The following is a 26,926-nucleotide window of genomic DNA, read 5'->3' on the forward strand; positions in this document are numbered from 1 at the left end:
GTGACTGGGCAGGTCTGGCAGACATATGACTGAGCAAGAGGACAGAGCTTTGTAGGAATGAAACTCGGATTAGGGCGTTGGTGAGAAAAGTGGGAGTGAGAGCTGAAGGCATCCCCAAGGACCCCTTGGCAGCCTGGTATTTTTTTCCGGGGGAGATGGACTCCGCTTCCTCCACGTGCATTCATCTCCCCACTGTTATCTGCCCACTGACCCCCGCATCCCCAGCAGCCGTCTTGACTCTGTGGAGTGACCCATCTCCAGCTGAGACCTCTCCCAGTCCTGCTCCTCTGTGTCTCTGTTACACCTTCGCCCTCCCCCTCCTTCCTTTGCTCAGTCACCTCCCCCATCGCCACTGCCCCGTAGCCCACATCCGGCTCCTCCCTACCTGGATTTGGTTGAAAGTCCAGCGTTTCCTCTGAGGGTCTTTATTGGCTTTCTTCCTCGCTGAGGCCAACATTCTACCAAAATCCATCTGTTTTTCTCCTGGGCTCCTCCACCCTCTCCCTCCTGCTGCTCTGCCCAGGGAGCGGGTACCACTTTGTCCCAGCTCCCAGTGTTTGCCGTCGAGTTAATGTTTAGCCCAGGTCACTTCCCTCTCCTCAGGCTGGGAGCTGGCAGAGCCTCTCCCCGTGGCAGTTGTGCGGGGGGGTGTAGGAGACAAAGGGTCCCAGGGCTTATCTTTCTGGGTGTGTCCTGTCCCCGAGTCACCCCGCTGGAGCCCAGTCATCCCCTCATCTGGCTCCAGAGATACTCAAGTGTTTCCAGGATTCAGCCCTCATGGGTCCTGGTTACTGAGATCGTCGGATCTGGGGTGGCCCAGGAGAGGGGCATTCCCATCACCCTGTGAAGTGGAATTGCTGGGTTCTCCTGTCCCACTGCTGATGATAGCGTGGAGAGAAGCTAGGATATGTGGCTTGAAGAGTGTTGGCATAGACTAGGCGCTGGGGTGCCATGCCTATAGGAGTCAGGACGTGTAAGGATGTGTGCACACGAGATGCCATGTCAACAGGGACAGTGTCAGAGGTGTGTAAGGAACGCGTTCATTTGGTAAATAGGTATTGAGCAGCTGATACTTGAAATTCACCCTACTGAGTGCTGGAGGAGATCGTTTGAGGCGTAGCATGTTCCTGGAGACAGTGGTAGTCTCTGTGATATGATGGGTGGAGGTGGTGGCTGCATCCGGGGTGTGGACAGAGACAGATAGGAACACAAGTCCTGGAAAGGACTCAGAATCTTCCTCTGCTTCCTCCAGCACCATATAACTGGGAGACGCCAAGTTCCTCTGAATCAGAATTTGAGGATCTAGAGGCAAGAATCTGTATCTTGCATACATTTCTTAGATCATTTTTAAGTACAGTCAGGTCTGAGTGTTACTGCTCCAAATAGGAGAAAGGCAACGTTCTCCATCGTGTGCAGCCTGGAGACCCTCCTGGCAAGGTGGACGTAGCTGGGAAGGTCGAGGAAGGTGCCCAGTTTGTCTCAAAGTTCTAACGTTTCCTGGGAATCCAACCTTCCCGGCCCCAGTGCTGTCTGACCTCTGCCCCCAGCTTCTCTTTCTGGAGGCCTCCTTGTTCCCATCAGCCTGGCTCCCGTCCTCACCAAAGATCTCAGCTTCCCTGCTCCTTTTGACCTGGCCCAGTCTCTCTGCTCAGAGCATGGCTCCTCGGCCGCCAAGGTCTGAGCGGCTGTCTGGGAATCCTCATCCTGGCCTTGATCCCCATCCTGCTAGAACTGGAGGCAGGACAGCGTCCCCGGGAAGGAAGGAGATGTCTCAGACGGACCTGGAAACTGCTGACCTCAACTTCTCCCCACCTGCACCTCTGAAATGGGATGAGTTCAACTTCCAGCCTCCTGCTGCCACTCTGGGGAGGTCGATGGATGGATGGATCAGTGAGGGCCGAGTGTGTCTCCAAGAAGTCCCTGGCTGTTTTGCGTCTTCAATTTTAGATTTCAGCATAACAGCAGTGCCCCTGGCACCTCCTCCTGGCCCTTCCCCCACTCGGAGCCTTGGCCAGCTACTTTCCATTGCAGGAAACATCTGCTGGGGAGGCCAGGCTCGGCCGGGGGTTACTGCAGGACGTTGGCCGGTACCGTCACCCAGGTCCTGTAACTTGAGGCATGTGTAGGGCTCTGGCCCTGCCCGCTCACCCGCCCAGCCGCCCCCCTCCCTCCTGCCACGGATGACTCTTAACAAAGAAGTTGTTTGCTGGTCAGCCGAGAGGAGCTCGGCCTGGGAGGAAAGGGGGGTGTGTACGGGTAGGGGTGGGAGCAGGCCCCGGTGCCTTGGCCAGCGGTGGCCACGCTGCCTGGGTGAGGACCGTGAGTCATAGCCACCAGCGCCCGCCCAGGGGAGCGATTGCATGTCGAACAGGCTGCCTTGTGGGACCGGCCAGACGGCGCTGGGGCGTTGGGCATCCGTCCTCCTGGGAGCTTGAGACCTGCCACGAGCCACCGGGCTGTGAGTGAGCCGCGGCAGGGCGGGCCTCCGGCGGCCCCGTGCACCTGCCCCGTCGTCTGCGTCCTGGCCGCTCGGAGCAGCTGTCCACACGACCTGGAGAAGGGGCTTCATCACGTCCCTTCTGGGTCACCCTCAGCCCAGAGACCTGCCGCACTGGGAGCCAAGTGGGGTGAAACAGAGCCCGGCCCCGGGAGGCTGGCCGGCCAGCCTGTCCCGAGAACCATGCTGACCACACCCGCCCCGCTGTGAAGCTTGGCGCTGGGAACCAGGCTCAAGGGGAGCCAAGGAGGTATTGAGGGTCACACAGACCCTCTGCCGAGGAGCCCAAAGCCGCCCGTCCACGTCCAGCCCGGGCGAGACTGACAGCATCCTGGGGGCACGGTGAGGGACCTGAGCTCGAGGATCAGCGTTCCGTGGGGAGGTAGCCTGTGGGAGCGATGGAATCTCTGATGGAATCGGGGGTCCTCTGGAGCCTCCTGCTGGAGCAGGACAGCCAGCCTTTGCAGCAGCACCTGGAGGAGCTGACGGAGGGACCTGCCGGTGCAGAATCCTGCTGCCGGCCCGGGTCTGAGGAGATCCCCGCCGTGAGTGCACGTCCTCGCTTCTCTGTGCTCTGGGGGCCCCGGGTTTGACAATCCTTGGACCAAAATTCTTTGGCTGTTTAAAATGAAAATGCATGAGCCTTGCTTCTCCTTCTGTGGGAGGAGATGGCTTTAAGGGCACAAGGACGCCAGGGAGAGTGGGTCATCGTCTCCCACGTCAGTAAGGTAGCTGGTGGCAGCCGACTAATATCTCTGTACTTTAGACCCTGGGAGGCTAGCTGGCCTGCCTTCCACGCTGGCAGCCTGCTCGGATCAGGCCACTGATTTGCAGGCCTGGGTTAAGGGGTTCCTACACCCCAGGAAGCCCTCGCAGAACTGGCTGACCTCCAAGATCAGGGCTGGATGGGCCCTCCCCTCCTGACAGCCAGGGCTGTGTTTGAGGAGAGGAGGGGAGAGGGTGTCTCCCTCAATTTGCCTCTGGTTTGGAGATTAGGGCCCGGCTCCCTGCACCTGCATCTCTGTTGATATCTGAGTCCTCACTGGATGTGAAAGAAGCAGGGGTGACAGAGCATCGTGGAGAGAGCGTTAGAAACGGGAGGACTTCCAGGCTGGGGTAACTGCATGTCTGATGTTCAGTTTCAACTGAGGGGGATTTGGGGCCACCTGGTAGGCTCATCCTCAGGCTGTATCGGAACTTTGTAAATATAAAGACTGACTTTAGTTTTTGTTTTTTTGAATTGTGAGAGTTCCCTGGCAGTCCAGTGGTTAGAGACAGTGCTTTCACTGCCAGGGCTCCAGGTTCGATCCCTGGTCAGGACTGAGATCCTGCAGGCTTCACGGTGTGGCAAAAAAAATACACACACACACAAATAAATTGTGGTAAAATACATGTAACACAAAGTTTACCATCTTAGGTATTTCTAAATGTATATTGCAGTAGTGTTAAGTAGGTTCACATTGTTGTACGTAAAATTTCTGGAACTTGCAAAATTGAAACTATACCCCCCAAAAAAAGATCCACTTGCAGGCATGGAAGGCTAGTGGGGACCTCCACATAAGTTACTATCTCATCACCAAGAGGTTGTTCTCTGCTGGGGCTTCCCGGTGGCTCGCTTCTTGGCTCAAGGACCCCAAGCCCGTGCCGAGTGATGGCTCAGACCAGGAGCTGTGGACCACACTATGCTAATAACATGGTTAACTCTCGTTTGTAACCATGTGCCTCGGGCCAAGTTGCTTAAACTCTGTGCCTCAGTTTCCTCGAGTCTAAAATGGGATAATAAAAACGACCCTGTAGTCAGACGAGAAGATGTGAAAGGACTCAGGACAGAGCTTGATGCATGGTCATTCCTCACTCTGTGTGAGCTCCATGAGGTCGGTCAGGAACTTGTAGACAGGTGGTCAGGCAAGGGTTTTCAACGTGTGGACTCTTGTTCTGTGAGGCCAGGGAGCCTCACACTGAGGTTGGATATCTCTGTATAGTTTTGAAACTAACATGTAGGTCAGAGGAGTGTTGTCTTCTGAGGTCTTTTCTAGCTGTCGAAGTCACGGGGCAGGCTGGCTTCCAGACTTTCCCTCCCAGTGAGTGATCCTGATTCTTGGAAGTTTGGGATTCTACAGCATGTCATTACTTTGGGGAAAGTAACAGAGGATCCCCCTGGAAATACAACTCATTTTAATAATGAGCCAAAACAGAAGTTTAAATTTCAAATGAACTATGGGCAAAGTGGTTGAAAGCACTGTCTTCTCTCACGTGGAAAACCTTCCCAAACTGAAGTCGTGCTGTTCTCTCCTCCAGCTTCCTAAAATCCTCCTCTTCTCTCTGGCACAGGTGGTCAGCTGGAGGTAGTCAGAACCTGCTGCCAGGGTGGCCTGGCTACAGGCTGTTAGTTCTGCAAAAAAGCCAAAAAACTAGCTGTGAAGCTCACTCCATTGTTGCCACAGCTAGTGGATTCCCAGGGAAGTGGGTGAGAAAGCGTACATGGCCAAGATGCGTCCGTCAGTGATACTGGGACGGTCTGCCTACCTGTACGTGCTCCTGACATAGCAGGTCAACAGGTCACCTGAGTGGAGTTCAGATGGTCTGTATCATGATACCTGACCCTTCCCGGGTTGTGCGCTTGTCTTCGTGTATCATCCTTGGGTTCCTTTCATCTACGGGCACACGATTGTAAGCTTGGAAAGAGCAGAATTCCTGTCTGATCAACTGGTTTATGGGATTTCCTAGAAGGATTCGCCCAGGCAGTATATCATTAGGAGTTTGCATTGAGGCACCAAAAAGGTTGGTGGATGCAGGGATGTCTGGCAGCTCAGGTGGTGGCGGGAGGTGAGCTCGGAACCAGGGATCCAGAGATTGGCTCCTGAGCAGCCAGGGGACCTTGGGCAGGAACCGCTGTCTGCGCTTGGTTTCCTTGATGGTAACGTAAAAGAGTTGGATTAGATAGTCTTGTAAACGATGGCGAGCAAATGAAGTTTGAGTACCTCAAGTTGCCAGTTAGGCTTTTAATTCTCTATTTGTGTGCTTTTATCTGTACTAGTTGTATGGGTTTTTAAAAACCCAGGCCAATTCTGCCCCTCCCCACACCAGTTTTATTGCAATATAATTGACATAACATTGTACTGGTCTTACGTTCTGTGATTTTTTTTTTTCTTCTGTCGTAAATTTCAGACACAGCCAAGTGCTTATATTACTCATGATGACAGCTTCTGAGAGCTGCGCTGGGCACCATCATGTATCCTGGGTCCTGCTGTGGGGATCGGGGGTCCCCTTGGGCCCCTGCTTCACTGTCAGCTGGTGCTTCCTGCTGGCAGAAGGCAGGACAGCAATAGCCCGGAGCAGTCCCCCTCTTCCTTTCTCCACTTGGGATGTGGTTATGTGAGCCCTGCTTAGTAGGGTTGACATTTTCTCACTGATGGACACTGGGTAACACTGGGTACAAAGCCCTTGGCAGCTTCAAATTCTCTCCACCATGTTTTTCCACACTGAGCCCCCTTTGCCTAGCCTGGCCTCCTGGGGTCTCTGCCTTAACTGGAACCTCAGCTTTGCCTTGAAATATGCAAGCAGGCTCTCCTCCTGCACCTTCCTCCCCAGCCCATGAACCTAGCAGCATCCCACTAACCTTGGCCATTGTCACTCAGGTGTTAAGCCCCACGTACAAGCAGAGAAATGAAGACTTCAGAAAGCTCTTTAAGCAACTTCCAGACACGGAGCGCCTCATTGTTGGTGAGCGGGGTGACCTGGGTGTGTGGGGGCAGGAAGGAAGGAAGGAAGGCTGCTTCTCTGACTAGAGGGCTCCCAAGTGAGAGCGTCTGTCTGGGAACCGGGAGAGGAAACATCCAGAGTGCTGACCCAGTGATGGGGGCTTAGGGCTGAGCCCCATGTGTGTGATGGCCTCCAGAGCTGCCACTCTTGTGTCTGCAGATGGCCCAGCGGGGGACCGGAGGGGAAGTGGCATTAGCTGAATTGTATTGGCCTTTCTGCCTCTAATGTTCTTGCTTCCTCTGCGGTCTCATCCATGCCTCTGCCTCCAGGCAGTAGGGTGTTTCACACCCTTCAAGTTCCCAACTGGAGCTGCTAGGGACCCCCTGGGCCACTAGGCTGGTATCTCTCACACCTCGTCTGTGGTGGGCAGCTGGGCTCCCTGGGGCTGGGGGGGTGGGGTGCGGGGGAGGGGGGTCAGGGCACGGGGGTGGGGGGCGAGGGCAGTGCCTTGTTTAATTGTAGCGGTTTACTGAGAAGGCTCCCAGTCCCTGAGCTCCATCCCCCATTCTGCTGCAGACTACTCGTGTGCACTCCAAAGAGACATTCTTCTTCAGGGCCGACTCTACCTCTCCGAAAACTGGATCTGCTTCTACAGCAACATCTTCCGCTGGGAAACTCTGGTAAACATTGGGGCTTCCCTGGTGGTCCAGTGGTTAGGACTCCGAGCCTCCATTGCTGGGGTGCATGGGTTCGATCCCTGGTCAGGGAACTAAGCTCCCACTAGCTGCATGGCCAAAAACTAAATAAAGAAAACAAACAAACAAACAAACTTGAGACTTGCTCCCCGAGGCTGTCCCCTGGGCTGTGGCTGAGGAAGCGGCCTCCACTTTTGTTCTTTGATTGACTTCGTGCTCTACCCAAGCCTTTGCATAATTCACAAAAGCACGTGCTGGAGTCTTGAAGGATAGGTTTCTCTACCATGCCTTCCCCTCTCCCCTCCTTCTTGGGTATGGTAGAGAGTGTGAAGACCATTTGAATTTGGGCAAGTGCAGGTAAATATTTGTGCTTCCCTGGTGGCTCAGTGGTTAAAAAAAAAAAATACACCTGAAATACAAGAAACGTGGATTTGATCCCTGGATAGGAAAGATCCCCAAGAGAAGGAAATGACAACCCACTCCAGTATTCTTGCCTGGGAAGTCCCACGGATGGAGGAGCCTGGCAGGCTATACAGTCCATGGGGTCACAAGAGTTGGGCATGACTGAGTGACTAAACCACCACCACCACTGTCATAGCCACGCTCTCCGGGAAACAAACTCACTCAGAAGGACAATGCAGATAGTGGAGTGCAGTTTATTACACTGGCGGGCCCAAGGCAGAGTCTCCTCTTAGCCAAGGACCCCGACCAGCATTTGTGAAAATCTTTTATACCCCATGCATACGTGTCCAAACCCACCACCCCAAATTCCTTGAAACTTACATAAACAAAGGAAGGGTAAATACAACTACAATAACCCCATCATTCACGTGTTATGTGTTCAAACAGTTAATAATCAATAAGCTCATGGTTACATTCCAACCAGTTAATAACCTATCAGCCTGTGGTTACGTGCCGATAGATACTGTCCAGAGGCAGGGGTGATTAGTGTCTGTTTTCTCTTAGGTGATGAGTAACCTGGATACGATCTTTGAGGTTCCCCTGTCTGGAGGGGTCTCATCCTTCCATTGTCGTTCCCACAGGCACTAAGCAGGGAGTTCAGAGTCCACCGGAGAGGTGGCCGAGCACGATCGGCACGGACGGGCCTCAGATGGAGTCCAGGCCCCATGAATTCCTCTTCACCACCACAGAAGCAGAATAGTAGAGTCAGAGGAACCTTGACCTTGCAACTCGGCAGAACTGGCTTGTACTCTCTGGGTTCTGCAACCAGTTAGCCGTGCAATTTTAAGCTAGTCCTTTATTCTTCATTTGCCTGTTTCCTAGTCTTACAAAATAAAGTGAGAAATGATGACTAGACAGGTGACTGTAAGGTCCCATCCAACGCCAGGGTTCTGTGTTTCTGTAAGTGGCAGATGGTGATGTGATCTGTGCATGTTTATCAGGCTGTATACAAATGAGAAAGCAAGCTCCCTGGACCAAGAATCAAGAAACCCTTGAGCTTCCAATGAGGCTTGCTCTACAGCCTCTGAAATAAGGGACTCAACCAAGTGATCTCTGAGGAAGTTCTGTAGCAGTTGAGAAGCACATAGCCTGTGGTCTACTTCCTCTGTGTGAACTGGTGCCTGGAGAACACGCTTCACCTGACTCTATTAATGCTGCCTCTTGCTTGTTTCCCTTCTCTGTCTCTGTGTGGATGCCAGCTGACTGTGCGTTTGAAAGACATCTGCTCCATGACTAAAGAAAAGACAGCTCGCCTCATCCCCAACGCCATCCAAGTTTGCACTGACTCAGAAAAGGTAAGTAGGGTCTGACCTTGGACTTAATACTCCCCCAAACCCTAGTCCCCATACTTCTGGCTTCCTACCCTTCAGTTGCATTAATGAAGAGGCCGGTAGGATTAGGGTGAGAAGTGGTAAAGTGATGTGGGTTGTGGAAACCACCTCTCTGGTGGGCAGGTGCTTAGAGTCTAGCAGGGTCATGAGAGTGGAGTGCCAGGACATTGAACTTAGAGCCAGAACACCTGAAATAGAGCCCTGTGGCTGTAGGTACATTATGTAACCTGAGTCTCAGTTTTCTTATGTGTGAAATGGAGCCAGTGATGCCTATTTGTCAGAATCTTGGAATGACCTCCCACATTTGAAAACACTAAATTGTAAAAGTCTAAACAACGTTAAGTTGTGTCATTATGTATCAGGACAGCTCATCAAAAGAAGTGAGGAGTCTGATAGGAAACAGATTGTCTATATTGTTGCCATGGGGAAGATGTGGTAGATAAAAGCTAGAGTGGAGAAAGCACTGTGATCTTTGACCTTTACCCAGGCCCTGAAGACTGATACTTTCAGGGCTAAAGATGGACTGAACACAGGTCTACAATGCCCTTTGGCTCAGGCACCTCAGGATCAAGCCCCCTGAGACCTCAAGGTCCGATAGTCTTTGCTTCAAGTTCTGCTTCTAGCATGAAGCAGCTTTGTGATTACAGGGATCACCTACCATCACCACCCTATTTCTCTTTATTGAATATTAGCAGTTGTGTTTATTTTCCAAGGTTTTAGTGTGGTTTAAATGAAGTAGTATTTGTGAAGCACCTAGAATGTCTTCAGTAAAATCTGGTTTTCTGTCTCATTCTTCCCGCATATTATAAAAGACCCCCACAAATGTGCAGGCTTCTTGAGAGCAGCAGTTTCTTTCTGTTTTGTTATTGAGCTCAAAATATGTAGAAAAGTGTTTGCACATGCATTAGTGTATGTTCATGTAGAAGAGGGCACACACTGATATTCAAGTGTTTGCTGAATTAATGAATCAAAGAGTGACTAGTGGGTTTACCTTCTCCTTCCATTGGGCTGGTTCCCAGCTCACCGCTTACCAGTCTATGTACAGAGGCAAAGGAAGCTTTTTATGGAGGTGAAAACTTCAAACCAGAAAGAGAAGCACTGAGCAGGGTTGGATGAACATTGAAGGACTCAGAGACAGTGGGTGACTCAGAGGTCTCGGGTGCCTGGGCCATGGCAAAGGACTTGAAGACAGTGGGTAGCTCAGCAAGCTGACCCCTTTCACTGCAGAGCCCTGTGCTGTCCTCATGGGTACAGTAGAGGATGGAATAAGTAGCTTTTAAACATTTTCTTTTTTTTTTTTTTTTTTTTTAATTTTTGGCCATGTCACGCAGCATGTGGGATCTTAGTTCCCTGACCAGGAATCAAACCCACATCCCCTGTGTTGGAAGCATGAAGTCTTAACCACTGGACCACCAGGAAGATCCCTCAGTAGCTTTTTTAAAGGAAGGAGTCCCATGTCTCCATCCATTATTTTGTAAGTCTTCACAGACATTTCTTGCCATTTTCTCTTTCAATCCAGCACTTTTTCACTTCGTTCGGGGCCCGGGATAGGACGTACATGATGATGTTCCGGCTCTGGCAGAATGCCCTCCTGGAAAAGGTAAGTCCTGCCCGGCTCCTTCCTCGGCCTCAGGATGCACACGCACTAGAATGTCCCTGCCGCTTGGTGGGGGCCACTGAGGTGACTGCTCTTGCTGCAGCGTTGCCCTACTCCTAGGAAGCCCCTGCTTCCCCCTGGTTCCGGAATTCCTCCAGGTATGCAATAACGCGTTCTCCACTGCTGGTGACTCAGGTGCTGAGAGTAGCATGTCCTTTTAAGTGAACAACCTCCTGGCTGCCTGGAGCGAGGCCCTGTTGACTTAGGACACTCAGTTCTGCTGTTTTAAAATGTACTGGGGTTTGTTTCAGTCAGGCGTGGTAAAACACACAGACACAGGAATAACTGTCATGAGGAAGAGGTTTTTATACTCACAGATCTCTCGAGCGGAGGCCCAGCATACCTTACAGGAAGCTCCAGGTTAGTCAGGAGGCAGAGAGAGCGAGGGGACAGCAGAGTAAGAGCCTTCATTTCACAGGAACGAATGAGTGTTGCTGTTGCTTAGTCGCCCAGTTGTATCTGACTCTTTTGCAACCCCATGGACTGTAGCCCACCAGGCCCCTCTGTCCATGGAGTTTCCCAGGCAAGAATCTTGGAGTGGTTTGCCACTTCCCTTTCCAGGGGATCGTCTTGATCCAGGGATCGAATGTGCATCTCCTGCATTGGCAGGTGGATTCTTTACAGCCGAGCCACCTGGGAAGCCTAAGCAGGTTTAGGACGGGCTAGTTTGAATGTTTCATCAGGCTTCAGGATAGAGAGACTTCTCTCCAGAGAGACCGTCCAGGGATAATTAGTGCAAGAGAGAACTGGCCTGGAATGTAAGAGCTAGAAAAGGGAGGTCCTTGGGGGTGTGGGCTTTGGCTTGGAGGCTTTACCTAGAAAAGGTGTTTTTCCTCGTGGGGTGATTTTTATCTGTAGAAATTAGCTAATCCTGCAAGGGGCAGGCCCTCCGCAGTCAGCAAGGCCTTAGATGTCAGAACATGAAAACACAGAAAATAGGATTGGGAGTTTATGATTAGCAAATGCAAAGTATCATATATATAGAATGGATCAACAACAAGGTCCTACTCTATAGCACAGGGAACTCTATTGAATATCCTCTGATAAACCAAACCGGAAAAGAATATGAAAAAGAATATATTGATATATATGTATATGTGAATCACTTTGCTGAACAGCGGAAATTAACACAATATTATGAGTCAACTATACTTCAATAAAATAAGCCTTTTTTAAAAAATACAGAAAGTAGGAAAGTAGAGTTAATACAGCCACCAGTTGACCACCTGAGTGAAGGGGACTTTGTGGGAGATGCAGATGAAGGAGACATGGCTGAAGGTGATAGAGAATTCCCATGCAGATGCCAAAGTGGGGGGTTAAGAAACAGCCTCCCTCCCAGAGAAAGAGACTTAGGGGGGAAGTTATATGATTATATAATAATTCCAATTATATATATGACATGTATATAGTTAGGTATAATGTGTGTATCTACCTTGACTCTAGCCCAAACTTACCATCATCTAAAGGAAATTGAACAGATGTGTTATTTAGAGCTTCTTCTAACCTGAAAGTCTGTAGCCCTCGTGTAAATCCTGATAACTGGGGTTGATCATCAACCTTTATCAGCCACAGATAGTGGCAAAATAATAATGCGTTTGGGTCTCCACTGGCAGGTTTGAGTTTTCAGCTCACAACCACTGTCATTTCTAAGACAGGGTCATCCATATGGTTTGCAAAAACTCTCACAAAATAATCAAGAATTCCGCCTGATGTGCAGAGTCTGCCAACTGTGCCTGTCCCGGCTGTGGTCAGACGAGTGGAGCCTGGTGGACTCAGGCAGGGAAGGCTGCGTGGGGAAGGCTGCGTGGAGAAGGCGATCTGTGAGGAAGGGGAGGGCATGGTCCCGCAGCGAGGCAGATGTGTCCCAGGCATGGCGGATGGTGTCCATGACAGCTGGAGGGAGGAGGTCCAGATACAGGAGAAGCAAATGCCTTCCTCTGGGATCGGGAGAGCGAACACTGAGAGCTGACCCCCGACACACACACACACCACAGAGAGCTGCCCCCCGACATACACACACACACACACACACACACACACACACCCTGGACCTTGCACACACACACAAACATACACACACACACACACACCCTGGATCTTGCTGGCTCAGAGAGAACTCCGACTCTGCTATTCTGAGCATTTCTCCACTGGAAACCTGAAGCCCTGGCTCATGGCATCCTGCCCGCTGCCTGCTTCTTAAACTGTACCTTAAAACTGGTGGTGGTTTAGTTACTAAGTCGTGTCCGACTCTTGTGACCCCACGGACTGTAACCTTCCAGGCTTCTTTGTCCATGGGATTCTCCAGGCAAGAATACTGGAGTTGGTTACCATTTCCTTCTCCAGGGGATCTTCCCAACCCAGGAACTGAACCTGGGTCTCCTGCATTGCAGGTGGATTCTTCACCTACTGAGCTATGAGGGAAGCCCATACCTTAGAAGGGTGGCATCAAAAGAAAGCTCAAATTCCTTATCAGGTCTATTGGTGGGAACATTTTTTACTGCTTCTGTTTTTCTTAACATTTCTCTTTTTCACATATGTATCCTTCCCAATGTCTCTCCCTCCCCCCAACCCAGGACTCATCCATGGTCTCCACCTTTGACCTTCATTCTTTGACATTCTGTTGCCTCTTGCCTGAAACTCTGAACCTCAGTGAGATTTAACCTTTCTTAGGACAGTGCTTTTGAGAAGAGTATGTAGACATCCAGTGAAATGAGAAAAACTATATATGGAACTAATACATAGACCTGTAGGCGAACTGATTGTGATTAAGGATAAATCACAGGCAGTGAAGTGAGAGTTGGATACAGTGACCTTTGAGGCCCCTGAAGCTGTGAGAATGTCAGCTTCTTTCTAAGCACAGGAACTGCCCAGCTGAGGAATGGGCCACCTTGGAGGTGTCACACCTCATTCCTGGATCTGATCCATTGGGGCCTGTGAGGCCACTGTTACTATCAGGAGATTCCTGCTGAGTCGGGGAGACTGACTCAAAGGTGACTCATTATGAGTCCAGCTCAAAAGCTCTGTGATCATTTTGGCCCCAGAGTACCTTGGTTTATGCTGCTTAATGCCGGGCTTCACCTGCAGGAGCAGGAGGCAGGCAGTCCAAGGGCCCATCGGTCCTGCTATGCAGACCTGAGTTGAGGGAACAGGTCAAATTTCCTGGCTTTGCTAAAAGCTGTGTTCTTAGGGGGAAAACTGAGACCTGGAGCAGAGGGCGCGGCAGGGGTGGGATTGTCGTGGAGCTGCCGCTCTCCACTTATCCAGCCAGGGAGGGTGGAGTTTGGCCTCTCGTCCCCCGAGGGGGTCCAGCTGACCTCAGGGCCCCTGAGGAGAGCGGGCCCGAGCCTCGCCGCTGTCCCCTCAGCCGCTGTGCCCCAAGGAGCTCTGGCACTTCGTCCACCAGTGCTACGGGAACGAGCTGGGCCTGACCAGCGACGACGAGGACTACGTGCCCCCCGATGACGACTTCAACACGATGGGGTGAGCGAGGCAGGGGGCCGGCTGCCTGCGGGGAGCCTTTCCAGAGGGGCGAGGATGGCCAGAGAAGGGCATCTAAGTCAGGCCCTGAGGGAGGCGAGGGGGGCACCCGGGAGGGGGCTGTGGGAAGCCCCTCCCAGACGGAGGAAGTGGGTGGCTGGGCCAGCCAGCCAAGGCCAGGTGGGAAGCGGGAGGTCAGGCTGGAGTCTGAGGGCCGCTGGGCCAGCATGATTTCCTCAGAGGAGGATGAGAAGCCAGGGAAGGCTTCAAATAGATAATTGATGAGACCTGACTTAACATTTTAACATCACTGTGGCTCCTGGGTTGAAGATAGACTGAAGGGGAACCAGGGCAGACTGGCTAAGAGGCTGCTGAATAATTTAGATCCTGTAGATGAGAGGTGATGGTGGTTTGGACCAGGAGGGTAGCTGTAGAAACAGCAGTAAGTGGTTAGCTTCTGAGTATATTTGGAAGATAGAGCCAGACATATTTTGGAGGATTTGCTGATGAGTCAGAAAGGACCCACAAGTGGCTTTAAGGATCCACCATCTGGAAGGATAGAGTTGTTCTGATCTGAGATGGACAATACTAGAAGCAGAGCAGCTGTGAGGGAAAATTGGAAGCTTGATGTTAGGCAAGTTGAGTTTGGGATGACTGTTAGCCATGTGGAGGTGTCACGTGGGTATTTATGTGTGTGAGTGTGGGGAGGTCTGGGCTCGGGCCATAACCTCGGAGGTTAATTAGTGGCTGATATCACCAGGTGACTGAATTAACATAAGAAGCAGCTCAGGGACTGGGCCTGGGAAAGAGGCAGCAAAAGAAGTCACAAAAGAACATCCAGTGAGGTGGGAGGATGCTCGCAGAGTTTGGTGTCCTGGAAGCCAAGGGAAGGATGTTGTGAAGAGAGGGGGCTATTGCTGTACCACATGCTGTTGATGGGTTAGAGCGGTGCAGGCAGGCCTGAGGGAGAGGTGTGGTGGTCGTGTCAGAGGCATAGAGGAATAGACCGCAAGGAAAGAGCATCAGATGTGCAGTGCCTAGGCCTGCGCTCAGGCACCGCTTCACACACTGAAGAGTATCATCACTTCACTCTGTATCTCCTTGATTGTCTCTAAAATGCATGTCATGATTTACGCAGAGTTGCAACGCATCCAGATGCGGTAACGTGTAGAGGTTGGATGCCGATGAGAACCGTGATGATGGCCTCTCCCTTGGGAGAAGCTACAATGGCATACCTGTGGTGTCCGCAGAAGGGTGCCCGCCTTTATCTCAAGGAGGGTTTTTCCTCAGTGTGTGATGCAGAGAAGTTTGCTACTTATGATCCAGAATCTGGGCAGCACCAGCAAAGGGCACTCGTTCAGAGTCCTGTCCTAGTCACTATGGGAAGTCACATGTATGCTCAGAGCACAGATGTTTGATTAAGATGGTCAGGTTGGGGTGGGATGGGATGCCAATGGGCAAAAAAGGAATTTTAAGACAAATAATGGTCGTATTTAAGAGAATGCCTGGAAAAGGTGAATTTGCGGATGGAGATTTTACCATGGGAAGGAGGGCTAAGGTGAGAAGGAGGTTTTAGAAGGGCAGTTCAGAGGCAAGTAGTGGCTAGAGGAAGGTCATGGACACAGCAGAGAAACAGACAAGCCCGTATAGTTTTAGGAGTGTGAGTTTGTCATGAGCTGGCCGTCTTGGCCACCAAGGTTAACATAGGTGCATGTTGTCTCTCTTTACAGCTACTGTGAAGAGATCCCCGTAGAGGAGAATGAAGTGAACGACAGCTCGTCCAAAAGCAGCATAGAGACCAAGCCGGATGCCAGTCCACAGCTGCCCAAGAAATCCATCACCAACAGCACCCTGACGTCCACGGGGAGCAGTGAGGCCCCCGTCTCGGTACGGGCAGGGAGCCCCGCCTTGCTGCCACCCCAGCCCGGGGAGCAGGCAGAGGGGAGGCTGGTTATACCATGGTTAGCTTATGCAGAGGGGTTCCACATAAATGAGTGTAGAATCCAGAGCTGGGTTCTCAGTGCGGCGGTACCAGATTTTGTTTGGCCTCTGAGCAGATGAGAATCATTTCAAGTCCATTGTATAGCTTTGCCCTTGGTGGCCTGCCATGATCAGCCCGCTGGTGGAGAACTATTCCCGGTCTTCTTTTCACTGCCTTGATCTAAAGTCAAAGTCATGAGTACAGGACTGCAATACTGCTCTCTGCTCATTCATTCCGTAAATCTTGATGGAGCCCCTGGTATGGACACTCAAGTTCACCTTCCTGCTTTGCTGACTTTGCAAAAGACATAGCAATGTGGAAGGAGTCTGTCCTCTGGGACTTGGTAATGGAGCGAGTAGAAGATGGATGAAGGAAGTGTCCGGGTGTGAGTTGGCAGGTAGAAGAAAGGGTTCCCAGAAAAGGGAGCCTTGTGTTCTAGTGGTTTAGGAGTCAGACCACTTGGCCTTAGAATGAAAACATCCATTCGATGCCTAGTTTCCATTTTCTGTCTTTGAAGTTAACTTGTTTTTTTAAGTTATTGTGTCTAAGTTTTTTTTTTTTTTTGCACTGGTCTTTGTTGTAGCCTACAGGCTCTGTAGTTGTGGCGTGGGAGCTCTCTCGTTTCAGCGTGTGGGCTTAGGTGCTCCAAGGAGGCATGTGGTAGCTTAGTATCCTGACCAGGGATTGAACCCACATTCTCTGCAGTAGAAGGCAGATTCTTAACACTGGCACACCAGGAAAGTCCCTGAGGTTAACTTTAACATGTAAAGAGGTGTACCTGTTCCCTCCCAGGGCTAAAGGGAGAATGAATCAAATAGTGCTTAAGAAGCCTTTTGAACCTCTCAGGAAACAGGGCAGTAGTGGAACAGGCTCACGTGGTGATAGGATGGTAGAGGCCTGGGCCCGGAAGAGGAGCTGGACTAAAGGATCTGGCTGTGCCCACATGTGGGGCTTGGGGTCAGAAGAAGGACAGGGCCTCCTGCTGGGTTCTGTCTTCCACAGCAGAACTGGGGAGAACCCTGTCCCCCACACCCCGGTTCCCCAGCATTCTGAACGTGCAGGCCCCCTTGGCCAGCTCTTTGACGTCCCCCTGGCGAGGAAACCAGGCTGACTTCTCTGTCTCCACCCCAGTTTGACGGCCTGCCCCTGGAGGAGGAGGTGCTGGAGGGCGATGGGTCCCTGGAGAAGGAGCTCACCATCGACAACATCATCGGGGAGAAGATTGAGATCATTGCGCCCGTGAACTCCCCTTCGCTGGACTTCAACGACAACGAGGACATCCCCACCGAGCTCAGTGACTCTTCTGACACCCACGACGAAGGTGGGCGTCCACAGTGGGGGCGGAGTGGCCCTCCCTCTCTCCAGACATTTTGAAGGCTTAACAGATGTTGCCATATTGGAGACGGGAGTCAGTCTGACTTTCCGGCGGAAGGGTGGGTGGGTAACAGCTCTTTTTTAAAAAAGATCCTCTTGTTATTAGCAAATATCCCTTTTTGGGGGGAACTCACTGTAGGATCCTTGTCGTTTCGTGTTTGTCTGTCTTTGCTCAGCAGGTAGTGCTTTATCCTGGCCCTTTAGTCTTTTCACTGCACGTGGGCACTGGCTTCCCTGCAGCTCTGCCCATCCGTGCTTGTGCCACCAGCAAACTACCAGCCCTCTGCCCCTGGAAATTCGTCGTTGTTGTTTAGTCACTAAGTCGTGTCCGACCAACAAAGAGATGGAGAAGCAGCAGCCGTGACCTAAGAGCTTGTTTTCCCAGAGACTAAGAATAGAAAGCGTTCAAACAGGAAGAGCTGATCAACCATAGGAGCTGACTGTGGGATTTGGTGGCAGCCTTGAAAAAAAACACTCTCAATGGAGAAAGTTAGTCACTCAGTCATGACCGACTCTTTTGCGACCCTGTGGACTGTAGCCCCCCAGTCTCCTCTGTCCGTGGGATTTCCCAGGCAAGAATACTGGAGTGGGTTGCCATTTCCTCCTCCAGGGGTTCTTCCGGACCCAGGGATCAAACCAGCACCTCCTGCATTGGCAGGCGGATTCTTTATTACCTGAACCACCAGGGAAACCCCTGGAAAATAGTTAGGTTTTAATAGACACTTGCTTTGACTCCAGCATGAGGGTATCAGACCTAGTCTGTTGCCGTCAGATAAGACTGTGGAGATGGTGCTTCTCTGACGTTTCTAAGTAGGTGGCTTCTTACTTCCCTCCTGCAGAGGGTTTGCATCTCACCCTCGCCCAGGAACACGCTGCCTCTTACATTCCAGGGCGAGAGGCCAGATGCTCAGTGTTCATGAGTGTGGTTGACAAGCACTGTGAGTTGGTGGCGGGGTCTGACGTGAGGCTGTGCCAGCGGTGCTCACTTACCCGTCCGTGGACACTCTCTCCTGTGAGTCACCTGTAGCAGTATCTCACCTGTGGTTGGCTTGCCACTGCCGTCTCGGGCTGCACTGGTGGCCGCTGTGTGATAACAGGGGCGCCACCCTTGTAAACTGAGAAGGGAGTGTCCCTCCCAACTGGGCCCCACAGTCCTCATCCTGCACAGTCGTGGGCACGGACCCTCCAGGATGCCCTGAACTTCTCCGGGTCACAGGGATGCCAGAAAGGTCAGCGTCCTGCTTGAGATCAGACTCCAGCCCTTTCGGGTCCCTCGATGAGGGCCTGTGCGGTGCTGAGGGCTGAGGAGGAGTGCTGAGGTTTGAGCAACTCTCCTGTGCTCTGAGGGGCTTCCTGCATGGCTCAGCGGTAAAGAATCCGCCTGCCTATGCAGTATACATGGGTTCAGTCCCTGGGTCGGGAAGATCCCCTGGAGGAGGAAATGGCAACCCACTCCAGTATTCTTGCCTGGGAAGTCCCACAGACAGAAGAGCCTGGCTGGCTATAGTCTCTATCTACATGGGATTGCAGAGTCAGACATGACTGAGCATGCACACACCTGTACTCTGAAACTTTCTTCCTGTAGAAAATTAAATTTATTGGCGTCATGGGGGTAGAGACTGCTTTATGGAAGGAGAGCAGACCTCACGCATCACAGATCTCCGCCCTGTAGTCCAACCTAGAAGCTTTTTTATATAAACAGACTCATCAGCATCCCTGGACACACCTGTGCCCTGGGCTGTGATGACATTTGCTGTCACTTGTGGTTTAACTTACAGACAGTTGATAACTGATCCTCTGGGTTCCGACCAGCAGGCCCAGGGAGTAGTCATTTATATTATATTTAAACTTTAGTCTAAAAGACCACTTTAATTTGGAAGGCTTGAAAGTGTAAGGGCAAGTAGCGGATTCATGAGCTCTTTGTAAACGATGAGTGAATGTGATGCAACTAGAGTCCCGTTGGGCTAGGCCCATTGGCATCCAGTGCGCACGCCGGCCGAGGAAGGAGGCTGATTGACACGAAGCCACAAACAGTGGAGCCAGGGCTTCCCCGCCCCATCCGAGGCTCCTTTGAGCCTTGGTGGCTATTCCCATATTAGCCACAGAGACATAAGTGCCCTGGGGGTGTCCCTGGGGTGTCCCTCACCTTCCCTGCCTACCCTCCTCATCCTGTCTGTGCAGGGGAGGTGCAGGCCTTCTACGAGGACTTGAGTGGCCGGCAGTACGTGAACGAAGTCTTCAACTTCAGCGTGGACAAGCTCTATGACCTCCTGTTCACTGACTCACCCTTCCAGCGGGACTTCATGGAGCAGCGACGCTTCTCAGGTCCGTCCGCCTCCCCAGGCTGGTGCCCCCACCCCTTCCCTCCCTGTCTGCTCTGCTTTCCTCTCCTCCCCTCCCATGTGCCCTCCTTTTCCCGGCCACCTGATGGCCCAGGGTGCCCCCTCTCTGTCTGCACGCGGTTCTGGAGCTCCCCGGGGCCCTGCCAGCTGCCCCTCCCCACACCACTGTGGCTGTACTCGTCCTCTGCACCCGGACCTTCAGTGTCAGACCCCAAAGGCTCAGCGGCGAACAGGAACCCCCAGGGCTCACCACCTAGCCGAGAGAAGCAGCTACCATGTCCTGGTTGGCACATGCCGTCCACCGGGCACGTGACCCTGTGTTGTCTCATTCAATCCTCCAGTCTGCCCTGGGTGCTGGTATTGTGGTTGCCATGATACCAGGGAGGGGCCTGGAACTCAGACCCCTGTTACCTGCCCAAGATCATGCAGCTGAGAAGAGGCCCAGCCAGGATTCAAACCTCGGAATCTCCTTGCTCCTGTGCTGCCGCACCCCGGGGACCAGTAAGGCTGCTCAGCGTCCGAGCCTGTGGAGGAGCCCTTGGGCACCGGCACAGCCCTCTGCCAGGAGGAGGGGCGTGCCGAGGGCAATGGGAGGTCGCGCCTCAGAGGAGAGGGCTTCTTCCCAAGGATCCCAGGCCCCCATCACAGTAGCTCCAGTGTTGCCAGCACCCCCGTAGGTGGCCCCCAGGACCTCCTGCCCTAGCCCAGAACAATCCGCATTCCGGAGCCTGTGTAGGTCCTCGGCCAGTCTACAATGAGCCTCTTTCTGCTCGGACGCCCCCTCCTCTCTGCCTCCTCCCCCGGCCCTTTGACTTCCTTTGGGGGATGCCAGTCGGCAAGCAGTGCAGCCGAGAGAAGGTCACTGGAGGGAGACACTGAGAGGTGGGAACAGCAGGCCTTTTTCCCTCCCTCATTCCCCGGCTCCCCTCTCCCCTCAGATATCATCTTCCATCCGTGGAAGAAGGAGGAGAATGGAAACCAGAGCCGAGTGATCCTTTACACCATCACCCTTACCAACCCTCTGGCTCCCAAAACTGCCACCGTCAGGGAGACACAGGTGAGCTGAGGTCGGGCGGGGATGGCCTCTGTCCTGCTGTAAAGGATTCGGGAAAGAGACATCAGGATGAATGTCTGGGCCCGAGTGATGTTCAGCCTCGGACCTGGGTCCCCGTTCAGATCAGGAGCGGGCTGGGGGAAGTTGTTGGGAAGGAGGGGTCTGTCCCATCTTGCTCCTCTTCAGCACCAGCCCCCCGCCCTTTCTTCCCCGTAGACCATGTACAAGGCGAGCCAGGAGAGCGAGTGCTACGTGATCGACGCCGAGGTCCTCACGCACGACGTGCCGTATCACGACTACTTCTACACCATCAACCGCTACACTCTCACCCGCGTGGCCCGCAACAAGAGTCGACTCAGGTGCTGTCTCTGCGGGTGGGCAGGTTCAGAGCAAGCCCCTGGTGCACCTGGGGGACCCTGCATCAGACAGCACTGATGTGCTCCTGAGGAGGAGGGAGGCAGGGTGTGTTGGCTGCGAGCTCATTCTTTATTCTGTCTTTTCTCTGAATACTTCAAGACCCACCCCACGCCCTTCCCCCAACCTGACAACTCATACTTCTCCACCACATGTTTCCTTCAACCCCGCTGTGTATCTCTCTCTCTTTTGTTTTAAAATATTTATTTGGCTGCACCAGGCCTTAGTTGCATCATGCACCATCATTAGCTGTGGCAGGCAAGATCTTTTCTTAAGTGCAGCATGTGGGATCTAGTTCCCTGACCAGGGATCAAACCCGGGCCCTTGTACTGAGAGGGAAGAGTCTTGGCCACTGGGCCACCAGGGAAGTCTCTGTGTCTCTCTTTAGTAAAAGTGTCAGAACCACTGCTATTTAGTGGTTGTTTACAGTTTATAAGTATTGTGTAGTTACTTGACCTCCATGAACTAGATTCTTCAGAGTAACCCAAGGAGGTGAGTTTGTCCTCACTTTTCAGGTAAGAAAACTGAGGGTCATTACAAGATGAGTAACTTTTCCAAGAGTCAAAAGCACTGAAACCCAGGTCTCAGAGAAGCGAATCTCTGCCCTTCCTGTCCTGCTGAATGCTGGGCATATTTTGAGTTTCCAGGCATCTTCCTGATGGGCAGCCATCCAGGCCAGCAGCAGCCCACCCATCACTCTATTCCCAGCACCCAGGATGGGGCCTGCACACAGCAGAGTTAGAAGGTTTTGATTGAATGATTAGCCCGATGCTGTTTATGGCTGTCTGGGGCACTGTGATGTGCGTTTCGAGGATGGAAAAAATTTAGACTCTGACATTTTAAGAAGCTTGTAGTTGGATTGAAAAGCCAAGACACACACCCATCTGAGAATAACTGGGTCGTGTACCTGTATCTTAGACCAAAATCTTTTTAAGGAGCAGAAATTCACTCTTGTCATTCAAATAGAATAGGAGTTTGGTAAAAGGCTGCAGAGGGGTCTTTGGGGAGTCAGGAAGATTAAATGAATGCCCACACCTCAGAAAAGGGTCTGAATCTTTCTCGTCTTCTAATTAAAAAAGAAAAATCCTTTTTGGCTTCTGTGAGAGCAGCCCCTCCCATCCCACTCTTCTCTTTTCCCTCCCTCTCTTCTCCCTTCTCTCCTTCCTTCCTTCTCCTTTTTTCCTCCCTCTCCCCACCCTCTCCCTCTGGCCCCTCTCTCCCTCTGGCCCCTCTCTCCCTCTCGCCCCTCTCTCCCTCTTGCCCCTCTCTCCCTCTCCTGCAGGGTCTGTGTTCCTCACTTCCAGATTCCTTGGAGGGTCATCCACCTGGATGTCCTTTCTGCCCAGCTCCCTTGGAGGTAGCTGCTTGTCCAGCTAGACCCCCACAGAGCCCACCCTTAGTCCAGGAAGTGGTTGCTGGGAGCGGGGTGAGGGGCCATGGGCGTGCACACATCGGACTGGGTGGAGTCCCTTCTTCCTCGTGAGGGCAGAGCCGGCAGCCTTAGATGTGGGGAGTGTCGGCAATAAGAGTGAACCTTCAGGAGAGCAGAGCAGCGGCTGAGCAGGAGCTGATGCTTCAGGAGACCAGGCGGCAAGAGGCCCACGGGCAGAGCAGGAGCTGGCAAAGTGCTGGGGAGATGGAAAGCAGGAGGCAGGTGGCAGCCAATGAAACTCTTAAAGGTGGAAGGCATGAAGCCCAAGACTCTGCCTTGGGCTCGAAGTCTCTGGAGACAGAGAGAAGGGCCCTGGGCCCTCCCAGGAGGAGGCCCCATGGCGTCACGGGCGAGCTCTGAGCTGGAAGTCAGGGCCCTTCATGTTAATCTTTGGTCCGCTTACAAATTCTCAGACTCAGTTTTCCCATCCCTAAAATAAGGATAACCCCACTAGCTTCACCTGCCTCCCGGGATGCCCAGGGAAATCACATGATGTCATGGATGCAAACCTGTAAAGGGCAGCGTGAGGCTGCTTTGACCTTAAACCTGAAGTTTCCTGTTCCCAGCAGAGGAGGGTCCACCCAGGAAGGGGCTGATCTTAGTTCTGGCTTGCTGCTCAGGGTCTCCACGGAGCTGCGCTATCGGAAACAGCCCTGGGGGCTGGTGAAAACGTTCATCGAGAAGAACTTCTGGAGTGGGCTGGAGGACTACTTCCGCCACCTGGGTGAGCACCTGCTGATGCTGCTGGGTGAACCGTCCCTCTGTCCCCGTTCAGGGAGTGGGAGGGGGGGAGGGGGGCTTCACGGGGCCCCTGAGTCTGCCCAGAAATGGGTCCATGTATGTGAACATGTGCATGTTCAAGAGACTGTGACTGCAGCCTTTATGAGATTATAATTGTGACGGGTGGGCTTCCCTGGTGGCGCAGTGGTAAAGAATCCACCTGCCAATGCAGGAGACATGGGTTCGATCCCTTGGTCAGGAAGATCCCCTGGAGGAGAAAATGACAAGCCACTTTGGTATTCTTGCCTGGGAAATCCCATGGACAAAGGAGCCTGAAGGGCTGTAGTCCATGGGGTCACAGAAGAGTCGCACACAACTTAGCGACTAAACCACAATTGAAAGGATCCGTGAAACGCCCCCAGAATGAGCCTGAGATGTAGACGCACTGGTGGTAATACTGTTATGAGGAGGAAATAGCCATCGAAGGCATCCACTGGGAAGTGTGACGCGCCCGGAGTTGCATGTGTGAGGGTGTGTTGGAAGCCTTTGCCTACACACTGTTGAGTGACCCAGAAAGAGGGCTTTGGGCTGGGCTGGGTCCCAAGAGAACTTTCTAGGGCTCAGGGGCATCCCTGAGGGACCCCCGCCTTCCAGGCAACACCCCAGAGTCTGGCATGGGAACATGGTACTTTTGGAGGACATTCAGCTAGGAGTGGACAGAGCTGCTCCGGAGGGCAGTATGTTAGGTTGGAGGCAAGGGCATGTGGCCTCTTACGCGGTCTTTTGACCCCGACAGAGAGTGAGCTGACCAAGACAGAGAGCGCCTACCTGGCGGAGATGCACAGACAGTCTCCCAAAGAGAAGGCCAGCAAGCCCCCGACGGTGCGGAGGAGAAAACGGCCCCATGCCCACCTGCGGGTACCACACCTGGAGGAGGTGATGAGCCCCGTCACCACGCCCACTGATGAGGACGTGGGCCACAGGATCAAACACGTGGCCGGTGCGTGCCAGGTGGGGGCAGGGGTGGATGTTTCGGGGCTGTGGGCAGAGCTTCCCGCCTGTACCAGGCACATGTGCACACTCACCTTGCAGCCTGGGATGGACTGGGTATGCCTGGCTCACGACTCATGAAGTCTGAGGCTCGGGATGCTGTATTGCAGTGGTCTTCAACCTTTTTGGTACCAGGGACCGGTTTCGTGGAAGACAATTTTTCCATGGACTGGGGTGGAGGGTGGAGTGGTTTCAGAATGATTCAAGCTCATTACATTTATTGTGCACTTTATTTCTACTGTTATTACATCAGCTCCATCTCAGATCATCAGGCATTAGATCTCAGAGGTTGGGGACCCCTGCTCTATTTCCTTTTGCCCTTTAGCTCCCCAGCCCCTCCTGTACCCCTGTACGTGCTCTGTTGAACAAAAAGTGTCTTTGAGTTTTTGCCTCCATGTTCCCTGAGCTCCATGGCTCCTGAATGAGCTTGAGCCTGAAGCTTCCAAGTTCTCAGGAAAGGCTCCGGGAGAAGCTAAAGCTCAGACCCCAGTGTTACCTCGTAACACAAAGGCCTTGGGGTCCAAGGTGGCCCCCTCATCCCAAGGTGTCCCCCTCCTCCCATGGTTACCTCGTAACACAAAGGCCTGGGGGTCCAAGGTGGCCCCCTCCTCCCAAGGTGTCTCCCTCCTCCCAAGGTGTCTCCCTCCTCCCAAGGTGTCTCCCTCCTCCCATGGAGCTGTTCACACCCTCCTGTCTTTGCTCAGTCATGGAAACCTGCAGCGGGGGTCTTTCAGACTGTGCTCTGCTCCCCCCTCCCCGGATATTGGGGTGTTGATCTGAGCTGGTTGGGCAGGAGAAGAGGCAGGGGAAGGAGGAGGGTGTCAGCCTTCTGGGTCCCTCGACCGGCTTCAGCTGGAACACTCCCATCTTATTCGTGTGTTTTACATACAGGACTTCTGACTAACTTCTTATTTGAATAAACTGACCCTCAGCATTCACGTGACTTTCTCAGCATCACGTGGCCGGTTGGGGATAAAGCCAGTGCTGAAAGCTGCCTCTGGCCCAGCCCAGTGCTGCTTGCCTTCCACAGCTGCAGGTCTGTTTGTCCTGCATCTGCAGGTCCCAGCTACAGGAGTCAGGTGGTTTTCTCAGCCGTTCAGTCACTTCCCTTCTAGTTTCAGAGGGCTAAGGGCTATCCACGAAGCACATGGTTTCCAAGACAGCAGCATCATGGACAGCTTTGTGCAGGACCGGCCTCGTGTCGGCTGGTGGCGGGCTCGCGGACCACGTGATGACGGCCTCTTCCTTCTCCCCACAGGTTCCACGCAGACGCGGCACATCCCCGAGGACAGCCCCAATGGTTTCCACCTGCAGAGCGTGTCCAAGCTGCTGCTGGTTATCAGCTGTGTGTAAGGGACTCCAGCTCTCCCCCAGCCCCGCCCCCACCCCTTCCTTTCTCGCCTGCCCCCTCCTCCCCATCTGTCTTCCTCAGGCGTCCAGACACCCCCGCTGCTGCCCTGGTTTTTGCCTTCGCCTCTGGTCTCTCTCCAGATCGGTTGCTCTGTCTGTCACTTCTTGCCTCTTTGCTGCTTTTTTCTGTTTTATTCAGTGCTTACTGTGTGCTAGGCCTTCAGGACTCAGAAGAAAATGCTGCTTACAGCATCCATGACAGGAACTCAATTTCAAGTGGGTCAGACGGGCAGGAATTGATGCTTACTGCAGTGTCGGATAAAAGCTAATACAGAGATGCTACAGACATTTTAGGAGCCCATTCTTTTGTTTGTGATAGGTGTTCTGAGTGTCTGCTCTGTGCTAGGCGTTGGGAGTGTGCACTTACGGGCCCACCCTTTGACTGGCTGGCCAGACACAATCGATGACTGGAGTCCAGGAGAAGTGCGTGCTTATTTTATTGTAAGCAATGTATAATCATTGCCATAAGCTATAAAACTGTGGACTCAGTAACTTGCACAGGAAGTTCATTGAGAGAAATGAGGATGTAAGGTGGGAGGGCTTCCCTGGGGGCTCAGATGGTAAAGAATCTGCCTGCAGTGCAGGAGACCTGGGTTTGATCCCTGAGTAGGGAAGATCCCCTGGAGAAGGGAATGGCTACCCACTCCTGGGAGATCCCATGGACAGAGGAGCCTGGCGCTTACAGTCCGTGGGGTCGCAAAGAGTCAGACATGACTGAGTAACTAACTCACAAAGTGGGGGGACACAGCGCTCTGAAGTGTCAGCCCAGAGCCTGCTCTGAGGACTTTCGTCCACCCTGGGCAGGAGCAACTTAGGCTGCTGCATGCCGACCGCTCCCCCTCTTGGTTGGACCACTGCCTGACAGCCTGGGCCTTCCTGCCTGGGGCTGTGCTGGGGGATGTGGGGGCACGGCGGAGGGAGCTGGGGACTCGGGAGCTGCCCAGATGCTGGCCTCTCAGGTGTGCACCGGGCACTAGGCAGCCTGTCCGCAGCCCTGTCCTGCTCTTTGACGCCCACCCCACGCCCAGCCGTCATGCCTTCACTGAGGCGTTTTCAGAAGCATGGAAGCAGACACACAGCTCTGCCCACCAGGAAACTGGGAAAGAAGCCCTGGACTGACAGGGCTGGATTTGCACTTTCAAAAAAATCACCCTGATGGCAGCATTGTGTATAGAATAGACAAGAACAGATGGGAGGCAGGGAGGCCAGTGGAGTAGATGGCAGTGATCTCAGAGAGAGGGGCTGGTAGGGCTGAGATGAGGGCCCCGGGGGCTGAGAGGGCCCAGAGGTTAAGGCTTGTACCACCTGGTTATGTAGCGAAGCATGAG

The 26,926-nt window shown here is 52.9% G+C and overlaps 1 protein-coding gene across 10 annotated transcripts in view; it reads left to right on the plus strand.

The window, feature by feature from the left end:
- The window catches only part of GRAMD1B (GRAM domain containing 1B), a 260,267-nt gene that overhangs the window by 221,803 nt on the left and 11,538 nt on the right, over positions 1-26,926 (plus strand). For 9 of the 10 annotated variants that reach the window (XM_043481178.1, XM_043481182.1, XM_043481171.1 and 6 more), the window contains 13 exons: positions 6,136-6,220; positions 6,776-6,879; positions 8,556-8,651; positions 10,207-10,287; positions 13,709-13,824; positions 15,552-15,708; positions 16,934-17,123; positions 19,358-19,501; positions 20,457-20,575; positions 20,789-20,931; positions 23,039-23,142; positions 23,935-24,138; positions 25,447-25,537. In XM_043481178.1, coding sequence (XP_043337113.1) covers positions 6,136-6,220; positions 6,776-6,879; positions 8,556-8,651; positions 10,207-10,287; positions 13,709-13,824; positions 15,552-15,708; positions 16,934-17,123; positions 19,358-19,501; positions 20,457-20,575; positions 20,789-20,931; positions 23,039-23,142; positions 23,935-24,138; positions 25,447-25,537 — 1,634 coding nt within the window. Of the gene's footprint in view, positions 1-1,403; positions 3,043-6,135; positions 6,221-6,775; positions 6,880-8,555; positions 8,652-10,206; positions 10,288-13,708; positions 13,825-15,551; positions 15,709-16,933; positions 17,124-19,357; positions 19,502-20,456; positions 20,576-20,788; positions 20,932-23,038; positions 23,143-23,934; positions 24,139-25,446; positions 25,538-26,926 lie in introns of those variants that run through there. The other variant, XM_043481177.1, reaches the window with a different exon arrangement.

The sequence above is a fragment of the Cervus canadensis genome, chromosome 11 (genome assembly GCF_019320065.1).
Source record: "Cervus canadensis isolate Bull #8, Minnesota chromosome 11, ASM1932006v1, whole genome shotgun sequence".
Lineage (NCBI taxonomy): Eukaryota > Metazoa > Chordata > Mammalia > Artiodactyla > Cervidae > Cervus > Cervus canadensis.